Source organism: Pezoporus occidentalis, unplaced genomic scaffold, assembly GCF_034315485.1.
Source record: "Pezoporus occidentalis ecotype Australia unplaced genomic scaffold, CSIRO_AGI_Poc_V1 ctg223, whole genome shotgun sequence".
Lineage (NCBI taxonomy): Eukaryota > Metazoa > Chordata > Aves > Psittaciformes > Psittacidae > Pezoporus > Pezoporus occidentalis.
This window is the reverse complement of record NW_026914106.1, coordinates 1,835,408-1,852,481: the sequence shown is the minus strand read 5'-3', so window position 1 is coordinate 1,852,481 and position 17,074 is coordinate 1,835,408. Positions and strand designations below refer to the sequence as shown.

Genomic DNA, 17,074 nt, shown 5'->3' with positions numbered 1-17,074 from the left:
TGCTCTCAGGTGTGGATGAGGAGCTGGGATCGCTCACAGGTACAGGGTGTTCAGCCCCATCTCCTCCCTGCCCGTTCCCATCTGTGCCGGGATCTCCCAGGGCTGCCTCTGCAGTGCCTGAGCTCCAGTGCATGGGGCAGCCCCCCGAGATGTGCCTGGCTGGGCCCTGGAGAAGGGTGTGCTGAAGGCTGAGAGCACTGCGGGCTTTATCCCTGCTCCATCCCTGCCATGGGACGGGGATCCCCTTGCTGAGCCCACCGCCAGCAGCACACGTAACCCTGCAGACCTTTGTGGGGCTGTGGCTGCGCTCGGTGGGAGCACTGGAGGGGAGGGACTGGGAATGTGGGGGGCAGCATCCAGGGCTGTGTCCCCCCTGCGATGGGCAGAGTGCAGCAGCTCCCCTCATGCATCGCTGTGTCCCAAAGCAGAGGTGGCACCTGGGCTGCCGTGAGCCTTTGCATCCCCCAAGTCCCTGCGCTGGCCCTAACTGCAGAATGGGACATCTTGAGCCATCCTTGCCCCAAGGCTGAGCTGGCCCTGGGCCCCTTAAGACACCCCCCCCTCTTCAGTGGGATGCTCCTGCCTGCCTTGTCCCTGCATCCCTTTTGCTTCTGTCTTGCTGGGGCACTTCTGCTGACCCTGCTTTCCTGCTTAGACAACCGTGTACTTTCCTGAAAGCATCTTCTTGTGTTTGGGTTTTTCCCTTTTGTACTCTTTTTGTCATCAATATCTGTCATTTTGTAACCAACTGCAGGATGAAGGGGCAAGACCCCCCCCCCCAGGCTTCATTTAGGAACAGAAAAGCCCGTTCAAATGTTATGCATGTTGAAGTGTTATTAACTGTGTATTCAGACCCTTGTTGAACCCTTGGTTGAAAGCTTTGATGCAGGCAAATCAGAGTTTGTGTGTCTGCTATTCTGAGGAGCTTGGAGCAGTCTCAAGAAGGAAGTATCCTAAACCTCAGCCTCCTGTGTATTTCCTATGGCTTTATATAATAAACCCTTTTAGTGATGCTTGTTCTCATGTGTTTCTTAAGCAGCAGGCACAGGGCAGAGCTCTCAGCCTTGTCCTTACCCTGCACTGGGGATGGTGACCCCCCCACTCCATTGCTCATGCCTACCCCAGGCCATGCCCAGCCTCAGTACCAGCCCTGTGGGTTATGGCAGGGAAGCAGCAGCTCCCTCTTCCCGCTGTGGGTTCCTGTGTGTCCGTGGTGCCTGCTGCTGGGCAGGACGTGGCCAATGCCTCCAGGCTGGCTGCTGGGTCAGGCTCAGCCTCCTGCGCCGGTCTGGATCGCTGTGGTAGGGAATCCCATCCCACTGCGCAGACAGGCTCCCTGTCCCCTGCCATACGAACTCCCCCGGCGGCTCTCGGGAGGAGGTTTGGGGGGGAAGTTGCTGTAACCTCCATGGGGATAACAGTGCTCTCCTCCTGGCAGCCTTCCCCGGGGCAGTGCATTGCTCGTTCCTCCCTTGCAGCCGCCGCGGAGCCGTTCATTCCTTAACATCTGAAACCGTTTTCCACAGATTCCTTTACATTTACTAACGGATGCCACAGCTTCCTCTGGGCCTGCCTTGCCCCGGCCCCCAGCACCGGCTCCTGCTCCTGCTCCTGCTCCCCTGGTGCTGCTCCAGCGCCGCACTGGGCAACGAGGGCCCTGGCACATTCCTGGCTCCTTCCGAGGCTCCTGCTCTGGCAGCAGACGGGTTTGTTCAAGGAAGAGCTTTGCTGCTGTAGCTGCCCTGCGCCCGGTTTTGCTTGGCTTCAGAAGGTGAATGAGCAGCCTCAGCCCCGCTGCAGCGGGAGCACCGCAAGCCCTTGTTCCTGCAGCGCCGGGCCCGGGGATTAACCACAAAGGGTTCCTGTACACGGGGCCCCCGGGCTCCTCTTTCAGGCAGCCTCAAGAGCCTCACGTTTTTAGCCAAAAAAGGAAATGCCCCAGCTGCACGGGGCCTGGAACATCTGGATTTTATCCCTGTCATGAATGGGTCACGGCTGCGCAGGGCCCAGAGCCTGATTTACAGGAGGGGGAGGGTGATGTCATGCACAAACATCCCCCGAGATTCCCAGAGTGCGGCTCTGCAACAGCCAGGAAAAGAGGATTGAGCACAGGCTGGGCTGAGGAGGGAGCAGGGGGACTCGCTGGGACTCCAGGGCTGGGGTGGAGAAAGGGGCCCCAGCGTTAAAGCTGCTCCTGCCTGCGGCTGGGCAGGAGGGAAGGAAGGGCTGATTCCAGCTCCCTGCTGGTGGTTGCCCCGTTTCCAGCCGTGGCTGCACGCAGGTCTGGGCAGCAGCCAGGTTATGTCCTTGTCGGGCCTTGTCTGGACCTCTGCATCCCTCCGGGTGACTGGAGCGGCATGGACCAGCACCTCCAGGTGATGGTGCTGGGCTGGAGGCTGGTGGGAGAGCCAGTGCTCCAGTGTGAACGGCTCTCCTCTGTCTCAAGTCAGGAGAGAGGGCTGTGGTTACAGCCAGGCCGGACCCTGCAGGCATCCCCCAGGTCTCTTTTGGTTGTCCCTTTGTCCCATAGTGAAGGTCCTGAGGAGGTGGGGAAGGAGCATCCCATAGGATTCCCTGCAGGAAAACTGTGCTGTCCCTCCTGTGAGCACAAACTGCACCGAGGGGCACCATGCACAGTGTGAGGAGCAGGGAGGTCACGCAGGGGCTGCTCTTGTCCCACCTTGACCCTCCTAATGCCAGCAGCCCCAAATAAAGAGGCCCTATTGGCCGACGGGACATTGCTGGCTTTGAGCTCCTTCCCTTTCCAGGGATGAGGTTTCACGCAAAGGGAAAGGGAAGAACACAGAGTTCAGAATCTTATCTCCCTCTTTATTTTTAGACAGGCATCCGTGAGGAGGAGCTGCCGTCCTTTGGGGCAGCCTAAAGGGTGATTAAAGGCAACACCGGTACCTTCAGCACCGTTCTCTCTGCAGTGAATTGGCTGTTCCCAGGGCAGGATCACGTTTGTCTGTCAGAATTAAGCCCAGTTCCTTGTCGCTTTCGTCTTGAGGTCATTCCCCGTTCCTGCTCTAACCATAGGGATGGCTCACCCATTGCTGAGGTTCAGGTTAACGCTGGCGGTGCAGCCGGCACCCTCTGCTCGGCGCTCAGGGGGGCAATGAACACCCAAGGGGAAGGAAGGACCGGGTCGGTCCCGCTGGGTGCCGCTGCCTGCCCTGCCATTGCCTCAACCCGGCTGCAGGGGGCGCTCCACAACGCCGTGTGCTGCGGGTACCGGGGGTGCCGGTGCTGAGCTCGGCGCACGGTGGAGCGGGGCTGAGCTCCCGCGGGGTCACTGCACAGCGCTGGCTCCCAGCACCTGGATGCGCACCCACCCCTGGGAGAGCTGGAGCAGGGAATGGGGCACAAGTGTGATGGGGAACGGGTCAGGGACCTGGGGGGTTCAGTGTGGAGAAGGGAAGGCTCAGGGGGGACCTGATCGCTGCCTACAACTGCCTGAGAGGAGGATGGAGCCAGGAGGGGCTGGGCTCTGCTCCCAAGGAACAAGGGATGGGACAAGAGGAAACGGCCTCAAGCTGCCCCAGGGCAGGTTTAGATGGAGCTGAGGAACAATTCCTGCCCCAGAGGGTGCTCAGGCATTGGAACAGGCTGCCCAGGGCAGGGCTGCAGTCACCGCCCCTGCAGTCAGTGGTGGCCGTGGGCAAGGGGGACCCCATGGGGGCTTCATCCCGAGCCCTGCCCGGCCCCTGCTGCAGTGCGCGGGGTGGGAACCGCTGCGGGCACCGCGGACCCCCCGCGGCCGGAACCTCCCTCCGCGGCCACACGGCCCGGCCGGAAGCTTCCGGCGCTGCGCTGGCGGGAGCGGAAGAGGAAGAGGAAAGCGGCGGAGTTCCGGTGGGGTGCGGGAGGATGGAGACGATCCTGGAGCAGCAGCGGCGGTACCACGAGGAGCGGGAGCGGCTCATGGACGTCATGGTCAAGGAGATGCTCACCAAGAAGTCCACGGTGCGTGCGGGGCCGCGGCCCCACGACCCCACGACCCCGACCCGTGCCCCGGCCCCTGCCCGCTCTCACCCTCCGCTCCTCTGCCCTCAGCTCCGCGACCAGATCAACTCGGACCACCGGACCCGGGCCATGCAGGACGTGAGTGCACCGGGACCGGCACCGGGCTGGGCTCTGCTTTGTGCCCGGCCCTGGCGGCATCGTTTGGGGTTTGCTTTTGTCTCTCAGAGGTACATGGAGGTGAGCGGCAACCTGAGGGACCTCTACGACGACAAGGACGGGTGAGTGCTGCCCGGCTGCCTCCCCTGCTGGGGAGCGGCTGCTGCGGGTAAAGGACCCGGGGGGGGGCTCTTCAAAGCCCATTGGAAGTGTGTGAGGTCTGGGAGAGCAGGGCCCGAGGTCTGGACACCGAACGGGCTGCACGTTGGCCACGTCCATGCTGGCCCCAGGCACCGTGGGGTAATGGGGATGCTCTGAGTCGCTGTGGAGGTTCGCGAGGGGATCGAAAGGCAGCACCGGAGCTGGAAGAAGACGGCGTCAGTGTGAGTGTGGTTCCCTTTCCCTCGTAACCTGCCCCTCGTTCATGAGCTCACAGCTTACGGAAGGAGGAGCTCAGCGCCATTTCGGGGCCCAATGAATTCGCCGAGTTCTACAACAGGCTGAAGCAAATCAAGGAGTTCCATCGGAAGCACCCGAACGAGGTGAGTGGTTCCCTGCGCCCTAGGGTTAGGGTTAGGGTTTGTGCTCCCTTTTCCTCACCCCTGCAATCAGCAGGCTTTTCCTTCCGCTTTAATTGCCTTAATGCTGAGCACACCGAAACGCTGCTGGAGGGACGATGGTGAAGGGTAGGCAGTGCTTCAGGGGCAGTGTAAGCTGCTGGGCGAGCGGTGGGTAGAAGACACGAGATGCTGATGTGTTCTCCCTGTGCTCAGACACGCTTTGGTGCTGAGGTTTTTCAGCCTGTGCCATAGTAACGGTGAAGAAATGCTTTGGGCACCTTGAGCAGGTTCTTGTTTGCAGCCTGTGATGCTTTGTGTATGTTTTATCCTGGGACTTCTGTGCCTTCTGCCTGTCCTGGAAGATCTGTGTTCCAATGTCAGTGGAGTTTGAGGAACTGCTGAAGGCCAGAGACAACCCCAGTGAAGAGGCTCAGAGTAAGTGTGTAGTTTTCTATGGGGCCAGTGGAAGTGTGGTGTTATTTGGGGGTTCTTTGCTCTGGTTTGCACACTTCAGAGTTCCACCTCCCTTTTACTCAATGACTTCTGGAAACTCTTCTTCTGTCATTTAAGTTCTTCCTCTTGAGGAGTGTTCTCATGTGCTTACACAGGATGTCTGATTAACGTACATCCCTTAAGCACACATTCACCCAGGGTTAATCCTTTTCAAGTTCCAAAGTATGTGTGCAATAAGGAGAGAAAATGAAGCTCATGATAAAGCTTTTCATGATCTTCCCTACAGATCTGGTGGAGTTCACAGATGAGGAAGGGTACGGGCGATACTTGGATCTGCATGATTGTTATCTCAAGTACATCAACCTGAAATCATCAGAGGTAAGTTCATTTCAAAGTCACTTTGTGTTCCCCATACACCTTGAGAGCACCTCAGTTCTGAGTGCTGCTTTGTGACTCTGCTGTCTTGGTCTCTCAGTTGTTAATGTCATGATGGCTTCTGTTTTCTGCTACTGAGTGCTGATAGTTGTGTAGGGCAATGCGTTAACACCCTGAGAACCCCAGGCCTCTCCAGTCCGGAACGATGGCATGAACTAGAGCTTTTCTTCTGGCCTGGTACCTGGAAACTGGGTGTTAATCTGGCAGCATATGTAAAAAGCCTGACTCAACCTTTTTCCTTTTAGAAATTGGATTACATCACTTACTTATCCACGTTTGACCAACTCTTCGACATTCCCAAGGAGAGAAAAAACGCTGAATATAAGAGGTGAGCCTTCCTACCTGCTTCTTTTATGACAGTTGATGAGAAGCAATTTGCTTCTTAAGTGCACAGTTGCTAAGAATATAATCCACAATCAACCTTAACTCGTGTGAGCTGGGTCACTGAGCTGTCGTAACTCAGTCTGAGCCCTGAGAAGGACGTGCAGCACTGTGGAAAGCCACATCCTACCCTGTGGAAGGACCGTGCTTTACCCCTGTAACTGCTGCATCTATAAGTCATGTGTCGTTCTCTTGATGATCTCCCTTTGGAGCAGCAGAGGGTGATTGCTTTCCAAAGAGGTGGTTAAATGTTAGAGGTTGATACTGACCTGTGCTCGTGCTTACTCTGCCAGGTACCTTGAAATGCTGCTTGAGTACCTACAGGATTACACGGATCGAGTGAAACCGTTACTGGACCAGAATGAGCTTTTTGGGAAGATTCAGACTGAGTTTGAGAAGAAGTGGGAAAATGGCACGTTCCCTGGCTGGCCGGTGAGCAGTCACGGGGCGCTGTGAATGCTGCTGTACCTGTGAGAGCTTGAATGTGAATCACTTGTGTAAAGTCAGCACTGAGGTTAAGTCTAAGAGCAAGGTGGTTGTGTATCACAAAGATGCAACTTAATACGACTTTGAAGTTGAAACCCGACGTAACTGGTTTGAAACCTTTTTAAGCTTTGCTTATTTTGTAGGTTTCCTATTGTTCCCTTGCTTGGTTTAGTGGGAGATTTTGCATCTGTGAAGATAATTGCTTTTCTTGAGGTTGGAATGTTGCATGAAGTCGTGTTGTAGGATGTTGTGAAGATCTTGCATGTGTTTTATGTTGGCAGAAAGAGACCAGCAGTGCGCTCACTCATGCTGGAGCCCACCTGGACCTCTCAGCATTTTCCTCTTGGGAGGTAAGTGCTCAGTGCTCAGCACTTAGGGCTGTGTTTTGGGCAGGTAGAAGCTTCATCATTTCATTCCTTTTCATAACTTGACTTGCTGTGCTTTTCTTTGGCTCTGTGCTCTCTGGATAAAACCTGGATTATGCAGATGATTTAATTTCTCCTATTAGGGGAATGTAACTTGAAAGATCTGGTCATATTTGTCACATTCCTCACTCTTTGCAGTCCTTTCCTGCTGTTCATTGGTTGTTGTGTTTTCTAATGAGTTAAAATGAATGTACAAGCATATTGTGTTTGGTGAATGGCTCCTCTCTTGTGATTTTAACTGAACAGGAATTGGCCTCTCTGGGACTGGACAGGTTAAAATCAGCTTTACTGGCCCTGGGACTAAAATGTGGTGGGTAAGTTGCAGTCTTTTTATAGTTCCTTCTCCTTTTTGAGGTATTCCTGGCTTGCATTCCTTTATGGGATACTTGATTTATCATCTCTGTTGTACAAGAATTACCTCAGTGATGTTTGAAAGACAAAGCATGGAGAACCAGTCAGGGGATACAGTGATGTACTCACTGTGGTGAAAAGTATCCTATAGTGGAGTCTCTTGGTTGGAAGAATTTGGCTTAAAGAATGAAGACAGATAATAGGGAATCTCATGATCTTTTAAAAGCAACATTTAGAGTTTTGTGGCACGAATACAAATAGTTCTCAGGGAATGTAAAACTGGGGTTTGGGCTCATCTCCTCCCTGCTTCTCCACAGTACTCTGGAAGAGCGTGCCCAGAGACTTTTTAGCACTAAAGGCAAATCCCTTGAAGCACTTGATCCTTCCTTGTTTGCCAAGAATCCAAAGACAAAAGGAAGCAAAAGGTGAGTTCTTAAAGGTTGGAGGTGTTCTCTTCACTTGCATGAGAAGTGTTCTATAGACACCACAGTCGTATGGTTGTGATGGGTCGATTCTTGGAGTGTTAGAAGCTTTTTATGTTGGATCACATAGTCCTGACCCAAGGAGAAGATATCAGAGCTGAGTTTGCGTGCAGTTTACTTTCCATAAGCTATTTGCTGTTTGTTTTCTTGCTGTATACAAGTCAAATTTGCCTTTAGGAACTCGGTGCACACAGGATGTTGGCAGTTCCAGAATGGGCTTCATTAAGGTCCTTTATCTATTTCCAGAGACACTGAAAGAAATAAAGATCTCGCATTCCTGGAAGCTCAGATTTATGAGTATGTGGAAGTTCTTGGGGTAAGGATTTTATTCTGTCTTTGAGGGTTTTATTTCAGAGCTGTCAAACAGTGACTGAAAGGTCATCCACATCTGTACCCAGTGCTTTCATAGGCAGTAAGAAGAGTTCTTTTCATATCCACAGTTTTAAAGTGCATTTTAGCAGGTAGCTTTTTCTGTCAGTAAGTAGAATATAATGAATTACATTTATATTTCCATTAGATAATTACTTTGCAGGCTTTTAGGAACAGACATGTCTTGGGTCTGTCCCAGAGGGTGTTTTTTGCTTCTAAGAACCACATCAGTGTAGTTCATTTCCATTTTAAGTCCAAAACACAGGGTATTGCAAACCCTTACTTGTCCTGCCTCGATGCTTGCCTGACTCCTTGTTTCAGTTCGGGGTGATTGCTTTTAGCAGGGTGGCTGCTGGTGTTAGCTTGTCCCCTTGGAAGTGCCAATGGTAGTATGAGTTTTCTGTCCTTTGTAAGTAGGAAATAGTATACTAAAAACTCCAGTTGTTGGGCTAGTAAAATGAGAGTTCTCTGTTTCATACTGGCTTTCCATTCCCCTCCCTCTGTACATTGAAGATGTGTTTCATGCTGCAAGAGTGTGCCCTTCCTTTGTTGCTGTGAACAATTCTCTTTTCTTACATTAGGAACAGCGGCACCTCACCCATGAGAACGTGCAGCGTAAGCAAGCACGGACAGGGGAGGAGAGGGAGGAGGAGGAGGAAGAGCAGATCAGTGAGAGTGAGAGTGAAGATGAAGAAAACGAAATCATTTATAATCCTAAAAACCTGCCTCTTGGTTGGGATGGCAAGGTAACAGCGCTGGAAGAGCGGGAGCTCTCACTGTCTCCCCACTGTCCTGCTGTTTGAACCTGCCTTGCTATCTGACCTAATCCCCATTTCTCTTCTCTTGCCAGCCAATCCCATACTGGTTGTACAAATTACATGGTTTAAACATCAACTACAACTGTGAGATCTGTGGTAACTACACCTACCGAGGGCCCAAGGCTTTCCAGCGTCACTTTGCAGTGAGTAATGCTCTGCTACAGCAACATCAATACCAGGTTCAGATAATCTTTGTAAGAAATAGTAAGTCAGTGGAGTGCTCAGGTGCCCTTTTTCCACTGCTGACATGTGGGTCTGGGCTGATGCTGTAGGGTTGTGATTGGAACTGTACACCGTGTAGCTGTATTGTGGCACTAGGATCTGTTGTGCCAGTTTCTGTCCAGTTCCTTCTTGTTTGAACACCTAATTCTTGTATCCAGGTCTGGTTTGTGCACAGTGCCTCTGTCGATTGTCTAAAGGCGAGGAAAATAACAGAGGTTTTTAGGACTCTGTTTAGATTTGTGTTTTGATAGTGCTTGTTAGTGTGTCTTTATAGTCTCAGGCATTGCAGATGGAGCAGCATTCCCTCTGGGACACTGACCTACATCTCCTCCCCCCAGGAATGGCGACATGCTCATGGAATGAGATGCCTGGGGATTCCCAACACTGCGCATTTTGCCAACGTCACACAGATTGAGGATGCGGTCTCATGTAAGTACCGATGGCAGAACAGAGAGCTTGTGCTGTGAACACTTCTATTGGCTCTTGCCTGATTTGCCCTTTCCTGGTGACCTGGGGAAGCCAGAAAAATACTTTGGAACTGGTAGAGCCTATAGGCAGCTTTTGCAAGCCTACACAAGTCCTTAGGGCTGACAGTGATTACAGCTCGATGCGTCTGTGCTGATGGATTGAGGGAGCTGCCTCTGTCTCATGCAGAGCTTGTTTCTTCAGCCTGCCTCCCTTAGGTTAACCAATACAGGTTGTAGTTCCTGGAGGTAAATTAATTCTTGCCTAGAAGAAACCAATTAAAGGCTTGATTTCCCAAAAAGCTATTATTACCTTTGGAGCAGTATCTCTGAAGTAGTGGTTTTGGATCTTTATCTTGTGTCCCATCCTGAATGCTCCCTTTGAAGCCTGCCTTGCCTTGGTTCTGTGCCTTTCAGTAAACCATACACAAGAATGAAAAGTTTGTAATGGATATTAGATATCCTGGACTGCAAAAAGCTCTTCTGTGTGTTTGACCTGATTAAAAACCAGTTTCTCAAGGGAAATGGCATCAGATCCTGTATGACTTTTGTATTTACAGTGTGGGCAAAGCTGAAACAACAGAAGGCTTCGGAGAGATGGCAGCCTGACACAGAGGTGAGGCATGACAGAGGCATTTGGATGTGTCTGGTCCTGTGTGTGTGGGATCCCCAGCTTACCTGGCCTGAACCCTCTGGTTCTGTCAGATGAGTCTCTAAGAGCCTCCTGCACACTGGAGACAGCAGCAGGAACTGTGCTCATTGCACAGCTCCTGGTAGTGGTGCTGTGTGGAAAGTGCCTCTTGTGTTATGTTGGAGAGTGGTCCAGAGAGTACAGGCTCAGCCCTTTGTGTAAGAATCCTTTAATATGCTGCTGCTTTACAGTACCAGTGTCCTCTTTGTTTTGTGAGGAGAAGGAGCTGTTGTGAGCAGTGTGCCTTTTCTTATAGTCTATCTCAAACCAGTATGCAGGGCAAGTGAAGGCATCCCTGCCCATGGCAGGGGGGTTGGAACTGGATGAGCTTAAGGTCCCTTCCAAGCCAAACCATTCTATGGTTCTATGAAATAACAGCCTGTACTACAGCTTGTAATCATTCTGCCTCAGGATAAGCTCTTCTCATGGGGCCTGCTGGTAGATCCACTGCATCCCTTCATGTGGAGAGGTTCTTGGCTGCAGCTGAACTTTAAATGCCGTAGCACAGCCTCAGGTGTCTCTAAACCATTGGTTCCATCCTAGGAGGAATACGAGGATTCCAGTGGGAACGTGGTGAATAAAAAGACCTATGAAGACCTGAAACGTCAGGGGCTGCTGTAGCTTTTCCCACATGAAGGATTTCACCCCGGCAAAGCAAGTGGAGATGACTCTTCAGCCCCTGATTTTGTATGTGCATGAATAGAGATTCCAAGGATACTTTCTAGGGTCACTTTTAGTAAGCCCCGCGTGAAAAGCAGACTTGTGACGTTGTTTTATATTAAAAGAAAGCAAAACATGAAAAAATAAACCGATTTTAACATAGGAAGTGCTGAGGAGCTTTGTTTCCTTTCTTATGCTGGGAGGAAGAGCTTTGGTTGTGGTGGTTTTAAAACGCTTTGTACACAGTTTGAGTTGTCAGAAGCAATTTGTTCTCTCTTATTTCCACGCTGATGGGAATATATGGGATGAGAATTGACTTTCTATAAAGCCCACACGGGCGTTGTGTGCTGACATGAGTAACTGTCCTGTGTCTTGCTGTATTCCTATGGTTTTCTTCTGGCTCCTTTGCAAAACAAATGCATTTGGCTTCTTGCTGCTTTTACCTCAGGCTGCCTCCCTGTGGAGCTTTGGCCACTGGGATGTTTTTAGGGTATTCACTGAGCTTGGTTTAGGTTGGGCTGGGTGGGCAGTTTGGGGTCACTTCTGCAGCACTGTTACTGACTCGAAAGAGCTGTGTGGTGACATCTCTAGCTTCAAAATGAGCCCCCTTTCCCTGTGGTCTCTGCAGAGCCGTTGGCATCTCCAGGAGTCCCAGGTAACAAGCACTTCCCCTGGGTGATGGGTGGTTGGCAGGGGTGGAGCTGGTTGCTGGCACCAGGGTGCAGCCTGTGGGACCGGAGCTTCTGTGGTGCTCAGAGGCTCTCCAGTGCTGGCAGTGGCTGCAGGCTCTCCAGTGCTGGCGTTGGAGCTTCGAGGAGCAGCCGGGCAGGGTGAGTCAGTGCTGGGGGCTCTTCCCTTTCCCTGCCCTGGGATGAGGCTGTGGCTGGTGGGGGTTTGTTCCTAAGCCTGCTCTGAGCTGGGTTGGGCTGTGCTGGGGTGGTGCCCTGCTCAGTAAGGTCCAAACCTTGTCTGGGTGGTGGGTGCCCCACTTTGGAAGCTAAAAGATGCCAGCCTGCATTGTCTTCTATTTGCTTGGAATGAAGAGCCTCAGTGAAGCCATGAAAGCTTCATCCTCCCATGATGGCTGCTGCTGCTGGATCACATCTTTATTTGCAGAGCATCAGTTAACTGCTGCACGGTGCCAAGCATCATCTGGACCTGCTTCATGCTCCTGGCAGCTGGTGTGTTGGCTGCGAGCTCTGGTGCAGGGTTACCACACCAACGGGAGCACGTGGCTCCCAGGGGCATCCTCCCAGGCCCCTTTTGCGCTTGTTCAACCACCTCCTGCTGCAGCTGAGGCTCAAAGCACCTTCCTCTTGCTCCCTAAGTGCAGGCAGGCACAGAGACAGTGCTGAGTTACTTGGTTATTTACATGTTAGGTGGTTTCTGGGTTGGGAACCTGTTGAGAGGACGTGGAGGGCAGTCTGCAGAGGTGCTGTTGGTGGGTGTTGTTATTGCAAGGAGCTTCAGATTGAAAAGCATGGCCTGCACTGCACTGAACAACATGGATTTCTCTGGTATCCCGTGGTGTCTGGGATAAAGGCTGTAGAATTTCCTGGGAGAATGGTTCCTTTAAGGCCAGCTTGGATGGGGCTTGGAGCAAGCTGCTCTAGTGGAAGGTGTTGGAACTGGATGAGCCTTAAAGTCCCTTCCAACCCAAAGCACTCTGGGATCCTATGAGAAAACAGACTCAAAAGTCTCTCTTAAGCACCTTGTCCTGATTGTTTCTGCCACCTCATCCCAAGCCATGTGCTGGGCACGCACAGGGAGCACATGAGGGCAGTGACCACTGCACTGGCCTCTCCTGCTGCCCGGCTCTGAGCCTGCCTCTTCCTGCCAGGTCCTGGGAGAAGCTGCTGCTGGATGGGGATGGGGATGGCAGGGCACCGGCGGCTCATCCCCTCTGCTCAAGGTAACAGGGGCTGTGCTGCAGTGGCTGTCCCGGTGCTCCCAAGGAATCCATCCCTGCTGGAGGCTTTGCCAGAGGCTTCCTTGGGACAAGGGTGGCTGCTGTCACCGGGGGCTCTGGGCAGGGATTTGCAGCAGGGCTGGTCCCTGCAACCACCACAGGTCCCTGGTGTGTCTGGGGGGCTCCCCACAACCTCCCTGCTCCGGGGAGGCTGGGTTTGGTGTGTTGGGGTGAGCATCCTGTGCTGCTGGGAGGCTCCTTGGGCTGTGGCTGAAGCGGTGGCCTCAGCCATCCCCACTCCATTCCAGGCCTGCTGCTCTGCGTCTTGGCTCTGCACCTCTGCTTCCAGGAGCCTCTTGCTGCAGCAGGTGAGCTCTGTACCCCAAGGGAAAGCTGGGGGGGGCTCTGTGAGGAGCGGGGCAAAGGCAATGGGGTGCGATAGGGACTTTGCTCCTGTCCCCTCCAGGCTGTATTCTATAGGATGGAGCCTTGCTGAGGACCCTTTCACCAAGGTTTTGACCCCTGAAAGCCTGTTCTTCCCATGCAGGATAGCTGGAAGGGGGAGGGAGAAGCTGATGTAATATCCATAGTGCTGCTGCGGTGGCTTCTTGTCTCTGTTGGGAGCTACTTGGAGGTTCTGGGCTGCAAACAGACCTTGTTTGGGACATCCTGTCACTGGGTGCCATCCACACCCCAACCACAACGTGACTGATGCTTCCCACAGGTCCCTTTGGGCCCTGCCGTGGTTCAGGAAGGGATGCAGGGTGAGGCTGATGGCGGTTCCTTTACCAAGGGGGAACTTTCTGTCTTCCAGAGCACAACGCAGCCTCCAAAACTTCGGTGGCCCCCACCAACACCTCAATGGCCCCCAACACCGCAGTGACCCCCAGCGCCTCGGTGGTCCCCACCAATGCCTCAGTGGTTCCCAAAACCTCGGTGGTCCCCAGCACCTCGGTGGTCCCCAACTCTTCGGTGGTGCCCAAAGCCTTGGTGGCAGCTGCCAACACCTCGGTGGTCCCCAAAGCCTCAGTGGCCCCCAGCATCTCAGTGGTCCCCAACACCTCGGTGACCATCCCCAAAGCCTCGGTGGCCACCAACGCCTCTGTGAATGGTACAGAAGCAATGAAGGTAAGTAAAGGAATGGCATGAAGGTGGTTGTTGGCCAGGCTGTTAGAGCCCCACGGACATGGTCTGCAGCCCAACTGATCTCTCATGAGAACCAGGAGTCCCATGAGAGCATCCCCTGTGTGGAAGGGGAGCACCTCGGGCACGGTGGGTGCATGGAGGCAGCTTCTGCAGAGAGCGAGGCCATGGTTGGGGGCAGCGCCGTGGTGCATTGCAAGGAGGCTTTGCCGCACGGTGACACCCTGGTGTGTTCTCCCTCCAGCTCCAGCTCACCTGCCAGAGCTTCCAGTGCTCCGGGGAGAGGTGTTACCAGGATGGAGCCCACGCCAACGAGACGGTGACCTGCCGTAATGAGACTTACTGTGAGGTACGGAGCTGCAGCGGGGCTCTGAGAGGGGAAAGTCTGTTTTCTCTTCCTTTGTATCGGGAATGCACAGCACCCTGTTAGTCTGTGTCATAGAATCACAGAACCACAGAGTGGTTTGGGTTGGAAAGGACCTCAAGGTCATCCAGTTCCAACGCAACGACAGCCCATGACTCTCCTGTTTCCCTTGTCTCTCTGTGGCAGCCTGTCAGTTGCTTTTGCTCCTTCACAAAGGCATCTCTTCACCCTCCTTCCTTTGGCTCTGCTGTTGCAGCTGTATCGTTTCTCCAGCACAAACTACACAGCCAGGTGCAGCAGTGCCTGCGGCTCGGGGATGTGCAGGGCCAACAGCAGCGTGAGCACACCCGAGTGTGCCCTGGACTGCTGCAACTCCTCCCTCTGCCTGCAGCTCAACGCCAGCTCCTATGGTAAGTGCCCACAGTGGTCTGAGGTTAGTCCTGCTGTGGAGGAGGGAGATGATGATGGGTAAAACCCATTGCAGAGAGCTGGGGCTGCATCGCTGCATCTCCTCCGCACATGAACTGTGGTGGTGAATGTCCCGTGTGTGGCTGTGGAGGGTTCTGCATGGGCTCTGTGCTGGGCACAGCCTCACAGGGCTCTGTCTGTGTCTGCAGGTGACCTGCCCCCTGCCACCATGCCACCGACGACCACCACCTCCAGAGCTCCCCCCCACAACGTAGGTACCAGCCAGGCAGATGCTGCTGTGGCCGTGGGTGCTGGGTCTGCTTTATGGGGTCAAAAACTGCCTGCACCCCTCCTGCACCTGCTTTATGGGGTGAAAAGCAGCCTCTGGAAGGGGATCCTCAATGAGCTTTGAAAGAGGAGAGTCCATCATGAGCCCTGTCAAACGGGCCTGCTCCCAAGCCCAGTGCTTACATCAATTCAAGCAGTCGGAGCTGACTGCATGGAGCCTTTCCTGCAGCCACAGGGACCGATGGGGCACTGCAGCCTTTTTCCACCACCTGCATGGAGGGGAAGGTGCTTATCTTTGCAGAGGCCTCTGAAGAGGAAGGAAAAGGAGGCTTGAAACTCGTTTGTGCTGCTGGTGTTTCACTCAAGCTTCCTCCAGTTTCAGATGGGTGCTGTTTGCCTTTTTATCTCTGTATCTGAAATGCCTGAGGCAGAACAGAGAGGGGTTTGGGAAGGGAGGGGTTTGTCTAAAGTTCAGTGCTTGTCCTGCTTGCTGAATGTACAGTGTCTGCTCCTCTCTTGTAGGGGAAGGTGTGCGCAGCGTTCTCCTGTCACGGGGATGGATGTTTCAAAGGCAAGAAGGCTGTTGCTAGATGCAGTGTTGGGCAGGACTTCTGTGAGGTAAGGAGCAGGAGAGCCCAGGAGCCTGCAGGGTTCCTGTGATCTGAATACTAAAAGCTTGGCCGGGCCCCCAGGCTAACGTCTCTCTCCTCCTTCCAGATGAAGAAGATGGGCTTGAATTACATGGCGGGATGCAGCAAAGCCTGCAAGGCTGCCAAACCAGTCTGTGCTGCTGGGACCAAGGCTGCCTGTTACCAGGAGTGCTGCCCAGCCACCCTGAAAGCCAGCTGCCTGAGGCTGGATGGCAAAGTCCACGTCAGTGGTGCTGGGCGGGTGTCTGCGGCCCCGCTCATGAAGCTCATGGTGTGTGGGGTGGTTCTTCTCCTCACTTCCAGGGGCTCTGCTTCCCTCTGGGGGTAAGCAGCAGCCTGGATGCTCTGCAGTGCTCCTCAGCATCCCTGCTGCTCTCTGGCTTCAGCCAAGGCCGCTATTGAACACCCTCTGTTCCATCCCTGTCCCAAGGTGGCCCAGTTGCATGTGGCTGCTTCTTCCCCTGTGCAGGTGCCTCCTGCCCACAGGGCAAGCCTAGGCCTCTGAGCTTAGCTCAGCCCTACGCAGGCCCTGGATGCTGATTCCCAATTCCCACCTCTCATCCCTAAGCTCCACTCCAAATCCTGCACCTTCCCAGGATGGGTGAGCCCCACGTCCTGTTTGGCATCTTGCATTCAGTGAGTTTTAACTCCTTGTGATTGAGCCTCCCCCAGCACAGCCAGAGGAAAGGCATTTAATCCATGCACTAAGGAAGCTGCAAAGGGCCGTTGTTCCCTGTGCTGCCAAAAACCTGGAGGCTTGGGAGATCTGCAAGCCAACACGGGTTTCTGGGAGCTGCTGCAGATGGGGCTATGGATGCTGGATGAGTAACCTTGGGAGCAGGAATGGGATGGGGTTAAGCCTGCTTAAACCCCAGAAAGTTCTGCCTTGACTGAAGGCACAGAGCTTGCTTTAGTTGCTAATCCGCTCACAGTGCGGCCTTTCTGAGCATCCTCTTACTCGTTAGTTTGAAAACTGCTCTGGTGTTGGGATACCTCTTGTCTGGGTCGGTGGAATTAGGAACTGCGTCTCCTCTCCAGTTGTGAAGCAGGAAAACGGGATTCATCTCAAAGCATCTCCTGTTGTAGCTGATCCCCTTCCACCGCTGTGATTCTCTGCCGCTAAAGCAGAGCCGTGACGTGAACCACCTCCAGCCTCTTCCTGCACCAGCCAGCGCTGATGTGCTGTAGCACGCACCGGTGTCAGCGCCCGCTCCGCTGCCCTCCGCCGCCGCTGTCTCTTCCAGGACTGCACAAATACAGAGCTCTGGTCAGGGGCTGGAGCGTGTCTGAGCGCGCCGGGGCTCCGGGGGAGGGCCTGGAGGGGCCGCTTCGCTGGTGGAAGGGGTTCGCTCTGCCAGCCCTGGTGAGGGGCTGTGGGCTGGGAGCCAGCGAG

General features: G+C 53.8%; 2 protein-coding genes across 2 annotated transcripts; both read left to right on the top strand.

Moving 5' to 3' along the window:
• The first annotated feature begins 3,823 nt into the window (after positions 1-3,823).
• On the top strand, positions 3,824-11,085 carry SF3A3 (splicing factor 3a subunit 3). Its single transcript, XM_062620793.1, has 17 exons — positions 3,824-3,966; positions 4,057-4,104; positions 4,192-4,244; positions 4,559-4,664; positions 5,045-5,117; positions 5,422-5,513; positions 5,816-5,898; positions 6,245-6,383; positions 6,719-6,787; positions 7,109-7,176; positions 7,531-7,638; positions 7,942-8,011; positions 8,646-8,810; positions 8,915-9,025; positions 9,443-9,533; positions 10,129-10,184; positions 10,803-11,085. The coding sequence occupies exons 1-17, from the start codon at positions 3,871-3,873 to the stop codon at positions 10,878-10,880; spliced, it is 1,506 nt and encodes a 501-aa protein (XP_062476777.1). The 5' UTR covers positions 3,824-3,870; the 3' UTR covers positions 10,881-11,085.
• Positions 11,086-13,689: 2,604 nt separating this feature from the next.
• On the top strand, positions 13,690-16,637 carry LOC134164734 (uncharacterized). The gene is made up of 6 exons (XM_062620832.1): positions 13,690-13,956; positions 14,216-14,320; positions 14,592-14,745; positions 14,953-15,014; positions 15,554-15,649; positions 15,749-16,637. The coding sequence occupies exons 1-6, from the start codon at positions 13,690-13,692 to the stop codon at positions 16,007-16,009; spliced, it is 945 nt and encodes a 314-aa protein (XP_062476816.1). The 3' UTR covers positions 16,010-16,637.
• The last annotated feature ends 437 nt before the right edge of the window (positions 16,638-17,074 follow it).

Bases quoted from the DNA above. Each gene is read 5' to 3' on its own strand.
- SF3A3 (XM_062620793.1), top strand. From the start codon at position 3,871: ATGGAGACGATCCTGGAGCAGCAGCGGCGGTACCACGAGGAGCGGGAG. The intron at 8,012-8,645 runs GTAAGGATTTTA...TTCTTACATTAG, and splicing joins AGTATGTGGAAGTTCTTGGG to GAACAGCGGCACCTCACCCA. The intron at 10,185-10,802 runs GTGAGGCATGAC...GTTCCATCCTAG, and splicing joins GATGGCAGCCTGACACAGAG to GAGGAATACGAGGATTCCAG.
- LOC134164734 (XM_062620832.1), top strand. From the start codon at position 13,690: ATGGCCCCCAACACCGCAGTGACCCCCAGCGCCTCGGTGGTCCCCACC. The intron at 14,321-14,591 runs GTACGGAGCTGC...CTGCTGTTGCAG, and splicing joins GTAATGAGACTTACTGTGAG to CTGTATCGTTTCTCCAGCAC. The intron at 15,015-15,553 runs GTAGGTACCAGC...CCTCTCTTGTAG, and splicing joins CCAGAGCTCCCCCCCACAAC to GGGAAGGTGTGCGCAGCGTT.